We start from the raw sequence: 19,848 nt of genomic DNA, 5'->3' as shown, positions 1-19,848 counted from the left end.
GGTGCAGGATCTGTGGCATGTGGGCGAGCAGCTGGGGGTTCGAGCAGGGGAGACATTATGTCATATTACATATCTTGAGATGTCTCGTTCACTTGTATCTATGCCCATTTCACAGGCACACACTCCCACAGACACTCAGAAACACAAACACATGCCACCGCCATCCCGCCATGATTATTTTAGTTTCCATCTTACTTGTGTTGATGTGAAATCCCAGACTCTTCACATATGGAAACAGAATAGGGTCATAAGTATTGTATCTGTTTATCAGCATATCTAAATGTGTGAAAACATTTTGTGAGAACACATTAAAATGTGTGATGTTGGGGAAAAAAAAATATTTATATATCTATCTATATCTATCTATCTATCTATCTATCTATATATATATATATATATATATATATATACATATATATATATATATATATATATACATATAACAGTATAATTCTGGTATATGTATGGAGCTATACATAGCTGTGTATAACATTTGGAGCAGTGTGAGTGAGTAGACTTTTTGCTCAAAGAGTTAGAGAGGAAAGCATAAATTATGTGCATATAATTAGACAAGTTAATGCAGCTCCTGCTAATGTTAGCTATTCGGTCAGTGTTTTGAGTGGGCTCTCTCTGCTTGCATTGTTACACGTGTAAATAAAAATAATACAAATTTGCTAGCTTAGGCTCTAGTTTTGAAAAAGCTAGTTGTATTTTCACAGGAAGTCTGTGCATCTCGCTGCTATAAATAATGAATCCATCTTGAAAAGCTGTTAATCTAATACTTAATAAAGAAACACAGGCAATTGTCTGTCTAAAATTTAGTTGAATTAAAATGCATTGACCAGTAATCCCTGAGCTCCAGATAGAAAACTTTTGAGTTGATAAACCAATCCACCTTCAGGAAGAAATAATGCCTAAGAGACTATACCTTAGTGTAATTGTATACAGTTTGGCTGATCCCATGCAGCAAGAAAGTGACTATGTGATTGGATGATGATATGGTTGAGTGTTTGAGCATCCCCGCTGGCTTTTCAGGACAAACTGTGGTGCGCAAATAAGCGTTAACTCTTTACCCCTTGAAAGTCTGGTAGGAGCAACCCTTGAAGTTCTTATCTGAACTGAGCGGTTTCTGTTCAGGCCTATAACGAAATAACTGGGTATCTACCACAAGTTAGTCAGCATGGCCTCTGGTTATACAGTTACCCTTGAAAAAACCAGAAACCATGTCTTTGTTGATATATACTGAGTTGTCAAAGCTTGTCTTTAAGGGTACAGGTAAGGTGATCAGATGCCATCTTTGCTGGGGAAAGAGCAATCTGGATTTTTAAATGGAACTGATTTTGAATTTAACTCATAGCTCTAAAGTATGATTCATCCATCCCCTTAAGTTCTATGTGGTTATTTTACTCATTATTAGATCAAAATATATTTAACTAAAGAAAAAAAAGAGTACATTTCCTTTAGGCAAAACAATTTTTGCAAATCTTTCTTACTTGTTCACAAGATGTCATGTCTGATCTTCTTACTGATTTAAAAAGACTAATGTATTGATTTTGATATTCCAGGGATGGCTTCAGACATTTTTAGACAAATTGCTACAGAATTTCTCATGTCATGCTGTCCAGCAGCAGCTACAAAACTCAGTTTTAGAGGCCTATTCGGACAAGGGAGCCAGAGGCGAATATCCTGGCATCATAGGTTTATCAGGGAAGCCAGACAGACAGAATACCCAATCCAGATAAACACCACACATCTCTAGATGGCTCAACTTTTCAATGCTCACTCAGTACACTGCGGTCCACTGCCAACAGATTTTCATCCTTGGCAGCCAAGGATTTTATTGTATTTTACACTATATGAAGTGTGTCTTTTTATGATGTAAAATGATGGTGGACCTTTTTGCCACTGCCTCCCCCCACATATATTCTGTGGGTTTTAGTTTCCACAACCCAGAATGTTTGTGGTTTAGAAATAGGAGAAAGCACAGGAAAATTGTAGAAATCAGTTTACTATTGACTGTAGAAGTTGTTTTTCTTTGTAGTATGAACATTCTCCAACTCCATCACGAACTGACTCAAAATGATCACACATCCTGTGTAACACTGCACCGGCTAATGTGCGAACAGTAAACTAATCCTGTGGCCAAATGAGTAACAAAGCAAGGTGCCCAGCAGCATTAAGGGCTCTGTCTACCTACTATTAAGTAAATGGTGGCATGCTATTAAAATCCTTTAAGAATTTTCCCCCACTGCTCATTTTTCTTTTCACAACGGGAAATCAATTGCGCCACAGTACACTGATATCAGCCGAACCATTCTCAAAAAGCAGCTGCTAGTTTATTTGGTTCATCATTTCGAAGCAGTAAAGGCACACATGGAAGAAAAATAAGAATGTAATAATGGCTGCATTCCCTTTAAGGGTTTTCAGGTCCAAGATCCTGGCACGCATGTGCTTCAGTGGAGCCGAGGCCATTTTTAATTATTCGCTGCTCCTTGTGATTGTCCTGCTGTGACAAGACAAAATGTCAGCTGTGAATTATTTTGCTAGATTAAACCTCTTCTGAGGACTGTGTGTGAGTACGTATTGCTCGGCGTCTCACTGATTATTCAGTTAGTTTTGTTGCACCTGTTACTGCAGCTTAATACATTTGTGATTCTTGTAACCGCTGTTTCGTGACCATGCATTATTCTCTGCATAGCTCCACCTAACTTCAACCTAATCAGAGATGTAATCAGCCAGAATAACTTACAACAAGTGTGTATGCACGTCCCTGAACACCACATGGTACAACAGGAGATATTTTAAGGTTGTTTTTTTTTTTCCGTTTTTTTTTTTTCGTTTTTTTGGCTGATTAGACTCCCTGTTATTGTGGCCACACAAGTGAATAACACAGATCCAGAAAAACCTGTTTCCTGGTGACATGTGCTATCACTTTGATGCGTGCGACCCAGTTGACCTGATGTCCAAAGTACACAGATCGAAATACAACTGAGTGTTCACAGTCATATTGGAACAGCCCCTTCCCCTGCAGAAGTCCCATATCTGTGCCCAGAGGTATTATCACAGGATGAGGGAATTTTTACAGTGTTAGGCGTGTTGTTTTTGCATTGTGTGACATCTCCCTTTCTGTTTGGGTGAATTGGCGTTGGTTTGTGGGGTTTTGGTGATCTCATCAAATCAATCTAGCATAGTTCAACATTTGCTTGCACAGATACTTACATTTTAATTCAGCAGTTTGCTTTGTGCTTTAAGTATGCAAACTGTTCAGCGCACACCTGATCTCTGCTCATGAGTGGCAGAGCTCAGGTGTTCACAATCATGTCATCAAATTAAAAAAGCTGTCATTTTAAGCAAACAGGCTTCTCTGAAAAGGTGCAGGTGCAAGTCCAGATCACGACTGAAGTAAATTTACTTCTGTAGCTGCAGCTTGGCTTGGTTTCATTATGTGCTTTTCAAAATGTTTTTAAAGTGGTTTAGTGGTTCACGTGTGTGCCTGTAGGAAATTCTTTTTTAATGTCAGTAATTTTCAGTATTTTGTCATTATCCCCTGCATATGCAATTCTGTCTTTGCGCTTATCCTAGCCCCCAATGGCATTCAATCCTATTAATAATAAGCCTAATAGTAGTGGGGGGTTTTTGCCTTGATTTAAAATTGGTACAAGAATTCCAAATGCCTACACCAGAATTCCTTTTAAAAGCATAAATACCTTTTTTTTCCTCTATATTGATTGATAAAGAGAAGATGCGGTGAAGGCTGATTGATTTGTTTTTTGTTGTTTGTTCCTTTTTCTTTTTCTCGAGCGGGAATGGGGTGGCATAAATAATAACATTACAAGATTTGCATCTGCCACTTCTCATTTGAATTCCACTCAATTTCCTCTACAAAAGAAAGTGTCTAAAAGCCTACTTCGTAGCGTCCGTGGACGGAGGAGAAAAATTGGCCCAAATACATTTTATGCAATATTTCATGTTAGGCTTAAAGCAACAATAAAAAGCCATGATGCACCACAACGAGAAAACAGAGAGTGGCCCTGCTTTAATTATGTATCATAAATGTTAAATTGTTGGCTGATTTAGCTCAACCGCAGAGAGGGCAGGCTATTATTAGAGGAGACAAGCCTTTATTTGTAATTTCCCGAGCTTTATAAAGGGACATTTCACTTTTTTTTTTAAGAAAAAAAGCCTGCTTGTCTGATCTGCCGTCTTTGCTGAGTTAGAAGAGTTCCAGTATGTCAGTGTGTATTATCCCTTACATGTCCCTTCCATAGAAGGCTTTTATTGTGAAGCAGGTGCAAAGACTTGATCCCTTTCTATTTTAAAACGTTAGCTTTTAAAAGAGTACGAAGGAGAAGGTGGTTTTGTTTGAATTAATACAAACTTGATGCTGTTTTTGAACTACAGCACTATAAGACTTGTGTTTTTGTCTTGTTTCCCTCCCCTCACCTACCCATCAGTCGTGGCAGATGGCTGCCCCTCCCTGAGCCTGGTTTTGACAGATGTTTCTTCCTGTTTAAAGGGAGTTTTTCCTTCCCACTATCACCAAGCACTTGCTCATAGGACGTCATCTGATTGTTGGGGGTATTATTGTAGGATCTTTACCTTACAATATAAAGCACCTTGAGGTGACTACTGTTTTGTTTGCATCTCTGACAAGGCTGCTCCTTCTCTTTTGCCAAGCAGTTACTCCATTTTTCCACCATCCACTATTTCAGCTGCCTAGGGATGACTAAGATGGCTACAGGGGAAAAACAATTGCACTTGCTTAGTTTTTTGGTTGCAAATACAGAAGCGAAGAGAATTACATAGTGTTTATAGGTAATCATTCATCTGTAGCCACTGCATTTTGTAATGGACATGTATTTCATAACAACTTGATACAAAGAAAAATGTCAGTAAGTACATAAACACTGAGAACGTGAGTGAAATTTAAACAAAAAAAAGTTAAAGACGTATGTTATAGTGCTACTTCCGAAATGTACACAGTGCTGCCATTTTAATTATCCTTTACCACAAGGGGTTTGGTTTCCTCCCTTTTCTTGTTTCCCACATGCCTGCATTTGTTTGTTCACCCCGAGCAGTAATATGAGACTCAGACATTATTTTAATGCCAGATTTTATCTGATTATTATGGTGATCTTGTTGCGCCCTCTTGGGAATATTTGCACGAGTTGAAGATCTTGCGTGCCAATTTGTATTTGCTCAACTTTTGGTCATTTCCCTAAAGTGTACGCAAACCTAGGGACACAAAAGACACATTTTCCACTCAACTGTGAAAGTGACAGCCCAGTTTGCCTGCTGTCCTGACACTGCAGACACTGTTAGTGGTCAGTTATGGGTTTATAGCCAGGGACAGAACTGTCTTCCATGCCATTTGTTGTGTCTGACCTTTAAGATGATGAAGCGTAGGGAGAGTGACCCCTGGCAGGGTTTGTTCAAAGAGCAGCCTCTTGGTAATGGGGGGTCCAGTGCCTGGCAGCCTGCTGGGGGATTGATCAGCCCCTTACTCAAAGGCCAGATACAGAAAACCTAGCCAGAGGAGAAGGCCATGCAGGACGTGGAGCCATCCTCTGCTTTGAAGCCCTCTCCAATAGTTCAGCTGCTTCACTGCATGAATAAACATGTCTAATGCCTATCTGTTAAGCTGCTCTGTCTCTTCCTTCTTCTGTCCTCTTCTCTCCTGGATGAGCTAACAGTGAGGCTGCTGCAGATGGAAAAGATATGAGCGGAGGTCACAGAATCCTTTCTCTCTTTTTTGTGTTGCTCTTTCACTCTTCTCTCTCTCTCTCTCTTTTCTTTCTTTTTCAGCTTGCTCCTCTTCTCTCTCCCAGCTTCTTGTGTGTATACTTCCTGTGCTCTATCCTTGTTGCACAGGATTAAATCCACTCATTTAGAGCTTGCATTGCATCCACAGATGTCAGCTTTGAGATTGAAATGAGCTCCCCTTCTGTAAAGAGGCAGAGTTAAAAGGAAAATTCAGAGAGGGGGAGAGGGAAACTAAACAGAAAAGCAAAGTCTTTTCAGTTCCAAGTGTAGGCCAGAATACAGCTTATAGTCACATGTACGTTGCTGACCAAGGTTTAAAGTGACTAAGTGTCGAATCTAACGCTTACGATAGACACGGACCACATTTTTGGTGATAAACATCGCTTTGCATTTAAGTCTGCTTGTCTGACATCTCCCATTGCATGTGACTGACAAATAACTTTAAGTACAAACAATTATGTCTTTTGTGAACTGCAATCATCATGAGATGCAAACATCGAATGTCATATTTACCCTGGTAATATGCAGCAAAGTATTCTTTTTTTCTTCATAGGCCAAACAAATATGTCAGATGTGTTTTAATACCCGGCATTGTTCACATCTGTGATTACTAGCTTTTAGTGTTCTTCTTTGTTGCCGTGACACCATTGTCAGGGATCTGTTTTATGTCACCCGTGTGCACACCTCACGCACCTGCATGAGATAAAGGAAATGGCAACCCGCTTTCAAAAGAACACCTTCACATCACTACTAGAGATCTAAAACTCCATTAGAAGCTGTAAGTGTCTTTACATTCGTGCATTATCAAAAGCCCTGTAGGTACTTGAAAGCACTTTGGTTGGACACAGATCTGGCAGAGCTGCTTAATGTTGAAACAATGGTGATGTGTGCTTTCAGTGTTTTCAAAGTATGTTTTCTGCTAATGACACAAAGCTGCAGTGACCAAGGTCTGCACCATTGCCCAGTTAATTAGCATCTTAAATATTTTCTCTCAGTTCATTTATGCCATGTGCTGTTGAGATGTGGTGGTTTAGTAGTATAGCATCAGTGATGACAGAAGTGAAGCCAAGGAGCAACCAAGTCTGTACTGAGATGTGTGCAGCAAGATCAGCAACAGAGCTGAATCAAAGCAGCTGGAGTTTGGGTGGTCCAGTTCGTAAATCGCATCTGAGCACTGAGCAGGGCCCCTACTCAACTGCAGTTGTCCAAGTCCACAGCCTCCTAGAGCTCTGAGAGCCTGTATTTGTTATGACTTGTTATGGTCAGCCTTTTTCATCTGCGCTAATTTGAGATGGTGACCTTTTTCTACCCTTCCTCAGGTGTTTCTTTGGAAGACCTAACATGAAAGACTAACACAAATCAATGAGGTGAATAACTCCAACAAAGACGTAAATAAGCAGCAGTTACGGCCGTCCGTTGAGCTTTCTCATCTATGCTAATCACTGCCCAAAGCCACTGATGAAAGGATATTCCGAAGTTATGAAGACGCTGTGCTGTGTTCAGTTTATCGTTTGATTATATACCCAATTATAGTGCAAGTAAGCAATTAAACGAAGCCTGGATGTTGAGAACAGATTCTGTCTGCAATTGAACTGCGCTGCTACACTTTGGGCACCTCATAGCTCTAATTTTTCTGCCAGTGTGTGAGTGTATGCGTGTGTGTGACACAGAGAGATCGAGAGAACGATGTTTGATGAAAGAGGAGTGTTCGTGAAGCAGCGAAGTCTTGATTACAAGGGTCAATAGTATCAGAATGGCATCATCACGCATTGCTGGAGGATTCCATGATGTCACGATTTGCTGCATGTGGGCTGGCAAGGGGGTGTACATGCAGGGATGGGGAAAAGGTTTTTTTGTGAGGACGGTGCTCTTCACGGTAAGACCATAACAGCATCTGTAAAGTAAACACAAGTGGCAGTTCCGCCTCTAAGCATTTGGCTCACTCAGTGAAAGCAATCTCTGCTAAATGGTAATGGGACTCTGCAAAGTGGCATCATCAGTGTTCTTCATTTCAGATAAACTGCCACTGTGTCACGCCTTTAAATATACCCTATGCTTTAATATTAATAACAATCTGGCCATACGGGCAATGAGAGGCCTAATTCACTTCCATCACTTGTTACTTTGTATCCTCCTTGTGTTTTTAAAGACTTGTTATTTGCAGAGTATTATTTTGATTAAAAGGTTTTAGTCCCTTCGGTGAATCTTCTGTAGAAGCTCCTGGGAGGTGTCTGTATCGACAGCTTCCTGCCAGCTTTCCTGTTCTGAGCGAAAAACAATTTCCCATGAACAGGCTTCTGAGCGATCCACTTTTCCATCTCTCTGCGTTCACGTGCTGCTTATCACCCCCCATCCCACCCCACCCCACGTTTTTCACTTTCTTCAGGAATGACAAATGCTAATTAGGTTTAATGAAATTTATATCTATATCAATAGGTCAGACAACACAAAAAGTTCCATTCATTTCATGTCCCACATTGCTTCACACCTCAAAAGAAATTCATCATGCTCCTCAGAGCCTTTTGGAAAGACTTCTGCCCTAACCTCCCACCGCCTCCTCGCCGCATTGGTTGTTACTGTATGTAATAGAAATTGAGACATCTATTAAACTCGGCCTATTGCTTGGCACAAAAGAGTCTGACATTCTTGAATGAAGAATCCCCTTGTGGTTCCAACCTTCGTATCTCATTACACCCATGCTCCATTCGCACTAAAGAAATTCTATCAGTGTGAGCAATTATGTCCAGGTTGGTTTTGCACAGTTTTAGAAGTCATATTCTAACCACTCATGTTGCTAGCCTTCTGCCCTACCCTCAGTAATGTTTCACCTAACCTTACCCTCCTCGTTGTTGCTACTTAAATTGTGTGTATTCAGAAAATGAGCTGTGCTGCTGTTTAGCCCACACAAGTAAAAAATGTCTTCAGGCAACTACAGTGGCATCGTGAAGAGATAGAGGGATAACAGTAACTCAAGCAGAGGAGCACAGACACTTTTTCAGCGCTTATGTCTGTTTCTTTCTTTTGGTCACTGTCTCTCCTTTGCTCTTTGCCTGGGGATGTGTGTATTTATACTATGGATTTTAACAGAAATTGATTACTCCAGAAGAGAGCAAAAATGTTTGCATCACCTTATTACAGATAGAGGTCACTTCATCGATTCACAGTAACTCGCTTTTGGGTTTTTTTTTGTTTTTTAGAAACACTGTCAAATTGTATTGTGGCAAGACTAAAGATGACAAGAGGATATTGTCCTTTGCTCAGGAAAGAAAAAAATCTCACCCCATATAGCTGTACCAGAATATATTGTAGGCTGGATGCCTTTACTAGTCCGCCAACTGCCAGAGCAAGATTTAACCCTGGCTAAAATGTGCAGCACATCACGGCTGCACTGCAGTAGCTTATCAGTAAATAACTAATGTATATAAAACCATGGACTATTGATTTGAAAACTGAAAACTGTCTTCTTGAAAAATTACACCATCTTTTGTAGACTCCCACGGATTGTCATGTGCAGGGTTTCCAGGCCCAGGCTGCAAAATATTTTTATCTTGTTTGTTTGGCATTGTGTCAGATTAGGTGATTATAGAGGTAGAAATCGTACTTTTTCATGACTGAGAGACCTGAATGATTCATCAGGAAGCTAGCTAGCTGTTCCCTGAATAGACACAAACAGACAATGGAACCGGCCACTGAAGCTGTTTGTATGATACGAGCTCACTTGAAGGTAGTTCCGCCTACCTTCATCATTCCTCCATTTTTATCAATTAAAGTTGTGTTTTAAAAAACACACACAAAAAAAAATTGACCAGTGTCTTATTTACACTGGTCAGCTTCACAGAAGTCAGGGGACTATCATCAACGACATACTTAAACTGTCAGGAGAGGTTCCAGTTCCAGCATCGGTTTTCATCCATTTCGACACACTGTCCAAGATGAAAGAGTTTTGCTTTGACGCTGACTGATCAATGTTGTCCTAATCTGATCATAATCATGCAAATTACCCCCAGTTTATGTGTGTGAATGTTAGGTGAAGCCCTAAGGTATAGAGAAAAGCTGTGTATGGATGGGTTGTTGTAAAAAAAAAAAAACACTTTCTGTACAAAGAAATTAACTCAACTTCTGATGTTGATGCTCCATGATAATCATGTGAGCTGGTTCTGCAATAACACCTCACTGGTGAAAAACCTGTATCTCTCTGGTGATTAGGCACTAAAACCACAACTTCTAAATCAGTATAGCTAGATTTGGGAAAATTTGGTTGACTTGCTGAGATGATAACCCCTGTTGTCTTACTGTATATCATGATTGCTTTTGGATTAGAGAAGTAAAATATCAAAAGAATATTCCAGGTATGTTAAAGCTGCCTGTCAATTAATAGTGCATCAGACTTTACACTATATTAGGTGCAGTTGTAATTCTCTGTTCTGTCTTGACGTTGGATCTTATTTGGCCGTGGTCTTTTTAAAGATATATGTTTTGTTTTCCATAGGTTTCTTTAAAATATCATTGTGGTGAAATTACTCGCAGATACTTTTACATTGTCAATTCGTTCCATTTATGGTCTCTTTGAAATAACTCGTGTGAAACCTTTTTGTTCATTTGCTTCATTAATGTTGGATGACGAGTCTGTGCTGGAGGGTGAAACTACTTGTTGCAGCTAACCCAGTTTTCATCCAGGCACCCACTTTCAAGAGAACCTTTTGTTGTGAGTATTATAAATGACGAGAGAAAAAAGTTGTAAAAGAGAGATCCAGAGAGTAGTTTTTGTAAATGGACTGAGCTTTTTGGGAACCAGCCCCAGTATCTCATGACCTAATTGCGTCTGCAAAAATAGTTACGCTGTGTGTTATGCTCTCCATTATTAACATGTGTTTCTACAGTCTAGCCCACCTGTCAGAATCTAAATCTCAGGTACTGTTATTCGACATTTCTGGGTTACATGGAATGCATAACCATTTTATCACAAGCTTACAAAACACCACAGAGCTCTACTTTAGTACCATAATCACCACTGCAGAGTGCTAGGACACATGTGCAAATTATTTTTATCCCCATTCCCTATTTGGTCAATAACTATATATGAATTTGAGTATGTACTGATAAATTGGCCAATAGTGGAGCTAATGACAAAACGTAAAAGGATTTAAGGTACTTGGTGCCAATGAATCTATTTACAATGTACTCACATTTCTTTTTCACAAAATCTACTATGATCTCCTGCTTTGTTAAATTTGTGGACCAGCAATAAAACAAACAGATACACATTCTCCTGTCTTTATTAAACATGCTGCTACTTGGATTCATTTTATATGTAAATTCCATCCTTTACCGCTATTCATTTGATGATCACCAAACAGATGAGCAAACCAGTGAGTTTGTTGAGAGGGGTTGACTTTAAAAAAATGATATTGAAGCTATGCGTCAGTGTATGAGCAATGCACCGCAAGAGCAAGCAAAACAATATATTACCATATTAATATTTTTCAGAGGCTGGATGGTGTGAAACATGAACCATTTCATTGATAACAACTTTCACAGGATCCTAATGCTACAGATGCTTTTCTTTAGATGTGTCTAAAAAAAAACGGAGGGAATACAGGAGTGTTGCTTCTTTACTTAGAAGTGTGCACACTCGAAAGATCACACCGAGAGAACAACGTGCAATCCTGAGAGGTGATAAGCAACAGCAAAACACCTGCAGAAATAACTGTAACCTGCTAAAATATTTGTTTATGTCTCAGGTTTCCATAGGCCCACGTGCATAGTCCTAGAGATTTTCTGAGAGACTGTTTGTGTGCAATCTTTCAAAGCACTTTACACTACAATTCACATTGTAACATTGTTTGTCTCACATTTACACTAACGCCAACATTTTAACCCCAGCTTAAAGCATGGTGGAGGAATCAGCATGATCAGGGCCTGTACAGTTATTTCAAAAACAGTGAAGTTAAGATTGCATCAATAAATTCTACAATGAATGTCAGTGTAGCAGTCCATGATCTAAAGTTAGGAAAGACTACTTTGGATGTTAAAAGCATTAGAGTCCTGACTTTACCCATTAAACACATCACAATAATAATTTTGTGGCATGACCTTTCAGTCCAGCATCAATGATTATTAGTTTTGTAGGGACAAGTCATCCAAATTTTCTCCTCAATATTGTGCGATTCTCATAAGCAGCTACTAAGTAGGGCCATATCTCCACACTACCAGATTCCCTTGACCCTTTTTACAACAGCGACCTCCTCTTTAAGTCTTGTGCTGTGTCTGTTGGGACGTACTGTTCAGCAACACTGTTTCCTGAGCTTTTATTAACATTTTTAGATTTTTCTCTTATCTTTTTCGCACTCTCAATGTACTAGTGTGCACGGCTGCAGTAGCCCAAACATGAGCACATGTGCTGCTACCAGCTGCTCATCCTACGCTGTGTGCGTCAAACCAAGCCTGACGTGGCTCTGCTTCTGTTTCAACCAAATGATTGGTTCAGTGCAGCACTATTCTTGTTCTTTTGTGTTGTCTGTGTAAACCTTGGATGGAATGAGTTCTATCGACTTTATATTTATCGTATCTCATATCTCTGTTGATGATCTTTTGTATTTTATCGCCCAGCCCTACTACCAAGTAGCTGTTTGAGGTTGCAAGAAAGTTATGAGTCTTACTAAAATCAAGAGTTTAAATTAATACATTGAGTGATTACTCACTTAGTTCAATAAAGATGTGAAAATTAAAGCTGTTATTAGTTTTGTTGGATTGTGTTTGTTCCAATTCCAAAGTGTTCTCCAGCTATTCAGCCTTTCATTAACTAACTGATTACATTACCTGATTATTTCATTTTACTTAAATCACCTCACTTTTGATCCTTGCATATTTGTTCCCATGTGAAGAACAGAAATAAGAAAAATAATGCTGCACATCTAATGTCATATAATGACAATTATGCTCTCGAAAAGCCTGAACTTGGTCCTGCAGATAATTATTTCTCACATGTTTGCACCAAAAAGACTTTGGCACATTTGTAGAAGGTTGCTGAGCCCTCTGGTAAAATCCTGCTCTAAGGCTGTGATACAAATGGACCGAAGGTCTTTGTCAAGTCCGAAGTGCAGGGTGATTTTTCTCCATCTAATGACTTAGATAAACACTTGTGAACAAGTTCACGTCTCTGGCAGCTCACCTTTGGGTAAACGTGTCACTGTTGTATCGGTTACTTCACACTGTGATTTGCATTGTGGAGACATGTATAAGTAAACCCTTTTCTTTATTTCTGTGAAATCTTTATTCACACTCCTCTATACCTCCAGTAGTTTGCAGATTAAAGTAATTAAAATTTCACTTTTACTATTTATTAGATGCATTTTTATTTTATTTTTTTGTAGTTGTCTTTGAATACTCCTTTTAGCTCTTTGTAGAGTGCTGCTCTTAGCCTGCTGTCTTGGTGCTGGTGAGTAAAGGGGAAGTTAGTCACCTTCTCAGCAGATAATTGCTTCCATTCAGTTATTGTTAGAGCAGCTTTGTGATCATATAGGAAGAGAGAAACTCATACTTATAGGTATATTGTTTGGCACTAATGAGGGTCTTTCTGGAGGTAGAGCATGTTAGAAGAGATGACGAGCACTGTATTCATTTTACCGGTGCACACTTTGTGTGTTTCTGTTGAGATGGCCATTACCACCATGACCAAGCTACAAGTGAACATTTACTAACAACACAGATTTGAGTTGATATGTGTTACAGTAACAATTAAGGATATTTGTCGGGATGTCTTTCTGTGACTAAAGTGCAAATAAAATCAATGACATAGCAGAAGTGCAGGCTATGATCCTCGTATGTAATTCAAGTGTTACAAATGTTGTGTGTGCTCATGTTTGTGTATTTGTTTGTATGGCGATGGAGTGTCTCTTTAAGTAGGACAGTAGAAATTGATGGCCAACTCAGAAAGCTGACCTACATAGAGGCACAAACAAACTAGTTCCCTCAGCATGCATGCTGAGCCCAGTTGCTCTGCAGAAAATGCAGAGGAAGCAGGCATATTGTCACTGTAAACATTTATTAAAGGCATACCCTAGATCCATCCATCCATTCGCTAGTCACTTATTCTGTTTTTTTAGGTATAAATTATGCCGCCACATCCCTAGGGTGGTGTGTCTACTGTGGTATAGGATTATTTTGTTAATTTGATGAAAAGCTAGCATTTATATATTCATTTATTTATTTTTTCATTCCATGACCTGTTCATCGATGTTATGAGTCCTATTTTCTATCTGCAGTTTTCAGGAGTCAAGATTAATGGAGAAATGTAATTGATCAGACCAGAATATAAAAACAATCCAAACAAGTGGTGGCGCAAAGTCATCTGAGCACCATAAAATGATAAAGGCCAAGCGTGAAGAAAACCACAATCATATTGAAATTTAATTACACCAATTTATAGTCGCATTGCTTTTATCTAATTGTTTTCTGGCCCCTTGCTTTATTTCATTCTGCTGTTGAAAGCTCCTTCATGACATTTCTCAGCAATCAGTAGATGTCCTTTTAAATGTCGAACAAACTAATAAGTTCCAGCGTTTTAAAGCCTGAGAACTTTTGCTAACAATGTAAAACACCACGTGTGATAATTGTGGCTCAATTTTAAGCTAGTTCTCCCTACCACCTGATGCTCTCTCATACAGCCACCTACACGTACAATACGGTAATCATCACCTTTACTTTTTTGCTCAGACGGGGGCTGACACACTGCACACTGTGCAGATCGGGTCCAAAGAGAGATTTGCATTGGTGAAATTTCACGGGGGCTAGTGCATTTACACACCTACACAAAGCATTTCATTGTAATTGACATATTTTCTTTACTTTTTTTTCTTATTTTTAAATCAGCTGTCAAATGAAACTTCCCACCATATTAAACTTATGCAGTGCACATTAGAAACAACACATTTTATGGCATTTTTACATAACGAGGCTATTAAGTAACTAAGTCCATTATTACCCTGTAAAAACAATCAAATAATTAATACATAGAAAAAGTAATAATAAAATGCAAAGTTAGTACTTATTTACAATGTGTATTTCTGTCTGTTGCCCAAGAAAATATTTTCTTAAAATCCTTTTGTCATCACAATGACCAGTACAAATGTGCACACACTACTATGCAACAAAGATTAAAGCCATGAAAAAATGTACTATGATGAATTCGTGTTGCAATCTCACAGCTAAACCAAAAACTTCTTATCAGTCTCATCTTCTGAGTGTTGTCTGAAACAGTGCTCGTGGCTCACTCTATGGTGCACTTCTGGGATTCATTTTACATCGAGCGTCTTCAGTTCCCCACAGACTCATAGGCATCAAAGCAGTCATATTTATTTGTTTTGGATTTTTATCAGCTAGTGTCTTGACTTGTGACTAGGGAATCCGGGTATGCCTAAGGGACCTGTAATAACTCTTGGTGTTTGTCTTTCTGTTTGTCTTTGTGTTTTTGTCTATTAACCAATAAGAAAAACATATTTTATTTACTACAGATAGTTGTCAAATCTTGTTGCTAAACTTGAAGATGTGTTTACTGTGGGTGTAAAAAGACAACACTTATAGGTGGAAATCTGCAGGGATATGATGTAAACATGGCCATCTAAGTACATAATGGATTATACATTGAGTCTATTTAGACTGTGAGATCCTTTTCAGCAGCAGTGCACTGATCAGTAAACATTCATAGATGTGTGCTTTTTTTCCCTCTCTAATGTTTCAGGAGTTTTTAAAAGAAAAATATCTCTTCCTATTCACAATATTTTCTCAAATTTGTTCATTCTCTATTCTCTCTTCTCAGCTATATGTGCGCTGTGCTGTTAGAGAGTTCATGGTGTTAACTGTATTAAACAGGGGATTAATGCCCGGGGCTCTGGATCTCTGGTAATAGCAGACGGAAATACTGATCAAAGGACTCTAACTGTGCCGTGGGTGTTCGGACTGCCTCTGTCTGCTTCTCTGCATTACAAGAAGATTGGGCTTGGAGGATACACCATATAAGCAGACAGCTCTGGAGCTTTCTGTAGGTTTACTCTGGGATGGACAGGTGAAGGTCCCATCAAGTATAATTAGGGCACGACTACTAGTTCAGTGGTAAAGTATAGATAATATGAGACAAGATAAAACATACCTTTTCTGTCCTTTAAGCTTGGTGGAGCAGTTTAGTTTTGGGTACAATTATGTGTGTTTGTGTGTGTCTACATGTGTATGCACATAGGTGCTTTTGTCTTCTGTATTTGTGTCTGTATGTTCCATTTGTGCTGCATCCCAGAAGCTATGAACAACACATCCTCCAGGCTTCTTACCTTTGTGGTGACAGGGTCAGCAGTCAGAGCTGCTTAGCAGCATGCTCCTCTCATTACATGCATCAGCAGCAATATTACAGCCCCTACTGTGAAAGCATTGGAAGTGCACGTTTATAAGCTTTAATTGTTTGCTAAGTGGTTAGACATATTGAAAGTATCTAACGTGTAAAATGATCAGCTGTAGTTAAAAGTTCAGCTGTTAGCAAGGAAGAGCCCTACACACGTCTTTGTTAAGAACCTTTATGTCTTTTGGTTCATTTGTGCTTAATATTAACCTAGAAAAGTGTAATGAGGTATATACCTTAGGATACATATGTGCTATGCATTTTCATGAGTCATCAGGGACATGGGCTATGGCTGCTATACATAGCAGCTGTAAATTAATGTTACCCTTATGTCTTCTCCTTGCATGTTTATGTGCTCACAAATCTTTTACACAATGGGGTAAAGTAAAATCATAATAGTACCCTCACTACTACTGCAAATGTTACATTTAACATTTGTTTATTTTCATTTAAGTTTGTTTTTTCCAATTTGTAAGATTTGTGTTTATAGGTGTATTAGTTTCAGCAGTTACAAAGAAGCATTTGAAAGTCAAAGAAGTTAAAGCCAAGAGTTCTCCATGATTTTACAAGTTTTCCCAGGCTTGGTGGGGCTGGTTGGGTTAGGGTGTGTGAAAAGCATCAGAGCAACAGAAGCAGAGAAACCTGCACTGAGTGTGAAATAAAGACTGAGTATGATGAAGTTGGTAAATGGTTGTGAAAGTAGGCTCCCCGCCGGTTCTGTGGAGCGGCGAAACGAGGCCAAGCCCAGTTCTGGCTAATAAGTGTGAGCAAGTGCAGCCAAGAGGCCTCAGCCAGTGGCCGCATAACACCTATTATCAGCCTTACTATAAGACATCCATGTGTTTCCATTTACAGGGTATTGTTTAAGCTGTGGGAAGGTTCTTTGGTGTGAGGATGTTGACACGTCTCTGCTTGTGTCTGTCAGTGCTGACAGTCTTTAATAGTTTTGTGGGGGTCAGCCTCCTGCTACGTGTGGATAGTTGGAGGAAGAATGGCCAGGATATATGAGGACAATCTGGCTCTGCTGACACCCCACCGAAGGAGGATGGGAGAAAGGAATATTTCTGTTACTGCTATTTTGTGGCCTGTAATTGTCTGTAAGGTCTGTAAAATAGAATAGTAGAGCAAAGAGCTGCAATGCAATGGCAGGGGACAGAGGTTCAGAAAGTACACAGGGGACTGATAAAGGAGGTGTGTGCTGAGCCGACGAGCGAGAAAAATGTGGATGTTTGTTGTGAATTGTGATATTGTGAATGCCACGGTGTGTTCCAGCAGTAGTTTTCACTACAGCCAAATGTCTTTTCCCCCCTTTTTTCCGTTTAAACAGATCCAGTCATGGGTGGAAGGACCCTGCTGGTGGTATCTGTGGTGGTGGGCTTGGCCCTGACCCCAGTGGATATAATAGTGCAGTGGAAAATGTCCTGTCAGTTGATGGAGGAGCTGCCTGTAGCAGCAGGAAGGAGTGTGGCGACAGGGGCCATGTGTGTTAACCTCTTTCCTTGTCACTTTTTCTGTCTTTCTGCCCACCCCCTCTCTACTTTCATCTCCACCTTTTTCCCTTTTTCTTTCCATCTTTGTTCCCCTAGACTCCACTCCCTCTACCTACAGACCTCCATGACAAATTACTCCTGGCGGTTGATTTGTTGGTTGTCAAAAGTGCTCCTTGTGCCCGCCATGAAGGTGGGGCGAGCAGGAGTAGAAGGTGCTTCTCCCCCACCCCCGCTCCCTGCGTTCCTGCCCGTCGTCATCACCTGTCCCCTGCCTCCCCCACCCTCTCACATACGCTCCCGCTACAACTCAGTTTAGAGACATCTCAGTGGATATTCACATTGTGTCTCTTAAGATCTCATTAGATCTGATGTTGTCCGTATTTAATCAGCTCGCACGTTGGGTTTCCAACCCTCTTTTGACAAGACTGTTTTGATATGTTCTTGCTTGTGTCAAAAGAGAAGCTTTAGGAGAATCTTTTGTTATTTACATAGTAGGAGGAAGTGAAGGAGGAGCAGAAGAGAAAAACGTGAGTGAGAGATAAAGACTTTATGACAGAATTATAGATGTCACTGTTTGTGGTAGGCTGTCTGCTGTAGTAAGTAGCAGGAACAATTCTGCACAAAGAAATCATTATTTTACAGGATGATCTGATGAAGTAATAAGCAATAAGCAGCTTAGGATGCTAATGTACTATAATATACTTCATTTTCAGTCATGTTCCTGCAAAGATGTGAATATTAAGACACTTAAGCTACTAAATATTTGCAAATCAGCCTGCTTAGGAATGGGTGATATGGATAAAGTACAAGGTAAAATATTATGATCTACCTGAAACTAACCAAATGGGAATTGCTTTTTCCTTTGGTTTAAATACCTGACAAATAAAGGTGTTTAATCACATTGATTCAAAAATCCTGCAAATCCAATACTGCCAGAAAGTGGTGCTGCTCATCGATTTGCAGCATAGCCAGCAAAGGCCCGATACAGCAAGATATATTAAAAGGATAAACTACCTCAGTATAATAAATACAGCAATTCTCTGATGGTTGACAAATTTCTCGTTTGTATACCCCGTGGTGTCGTATGTGTTGTTAGGCGAATATGTGCAGATGTGCGGGAAACTAGGCTCCGAATAGCTTCCCCTCGAGTCCTTGACCTTGAGATTTGTCCTGTGAAGTGGATGATGACTGAGCTGATGCCTGAAGGCATGGATTTGTCTTCATGTTTGTGCGAGTAACAACTGTTGTTTCACATTTGTGTTTAGCTTTCGTCTCACATTAGGTAGACGGTTAACATATACAATATTAGACGGATGGCGCGGTCTGCGGAGTGTGTCGGCGTGTTGTTTATAGCAACGGCTGTTTAAGCTCAGTCCGTGGCGATTTTATTTCGTCAGGTTTTTGCTGTTTTTTAAAAAAAAACTCATCTCCCTGTCAGTCCCTCACACTGTTTTATTCACTAACTGTTTGGCTTTCGAGAAAGTAATAGAATATGTTTTCCTTTCAACCCCAGCTATACAGATGCTAGATTGCTTTGTGTATCACCATCAAAACACAGAAGAGCGCATTGCAATCCACTTGTGTTCAAAAGTCTAAAACCATGTTGTCTCTCTGTCTCTCTTTTTTCTTTTTTTTAAAGAGGGGTTAAGCTTTTATCCTATAAATATGGCATGAAAATCCCACTGTCAATGACACATTCATTCTAAGGCCCGTATTAACATAAAAATGAGGGCTTGTTATACAGTGAGATTTCAATAAAAAGAACACAAAATGCATTTAATGAAATTCAGATGCTGGGCCCTAGCTCACTGAATATCATTAAATGAGCTTTGTGCTGTTTTTCCATCTTCTTTTTGTAGAAGAGGTCCTTGAGTGCCCTTAATAATGTGGCAGATTTCATCATATTCCTGATTTAAAGAGGACAATGTCTGTCTTGTTCACTTGTTCTTTTCCATGCCCAAACCAATCTCCACAGATGTGCTTGCATAGTTTCTGGATCTGGCTCATGATAATATTCCATCTTTTTTCTTTTTTTTAATTTTACTTACTGAAGTTTTGTGAAGGTTCGCCACTAACCCGGTCTCTTCTTGTGCCCCCTCCCTCTTCTGTTTCTCTCTACGTAGGATTTGGTTTCATAACATTTGACAGTGAAGACATCGTAGAGAAAGTCTGTGAAATTCATTTTCATGAAATCAATAACAAAATGGT

General features: G+C 39.6%; 1 protein-coding gene across 12 annotated transcripts in view; it reads left to right on the top strand.

Annotated features, from left to right (window-relative positions):
- msi2b (musashi RNA-binding protein 2b) overlaps nt 1-19,848 on the top strand; it is a 261,495-nt gene that overhangs the window by 171,491 nt on the left and 70,156 nt on the right. For all 12 annotated transcript variants that reach the window (XR_014876618.1, XR_014876617.1, XR_014876620.1 and 9 more), the window contains exon 8: nt 19,764-19,846. Coding sequence is in view for 5 of the 12 variants with exons in the window: in XM_085175919.1 (XP_085032045.1) it covers nt 19,764-19,846 (83 nt within the window). In the remaining 7 variants the exon portion in view is untranslated. The remainder of the gene's footprint in view (nt 1-19,763; nt 19,847-19,848) is intronic.

Source organism: Neolamprologus multifasciatus, chromosome 10, assembly GCF_963576455.1.
Source record: "Neolamprologus multifasciatus chromosome 10, fNeoMul1.2, whole genome shotgun sequence".
In the NCBI taxonomy this organism is placed as follows: Eukaryota; Metazoa; Chordata; class Actinopteri; order Cichliformes; family Cichlidae; genus Neolamprologus; species Neolamprologus multifasciatus.
This window is presented reverse-complemented; position numbering and strand designations above follow the sequence as displayed.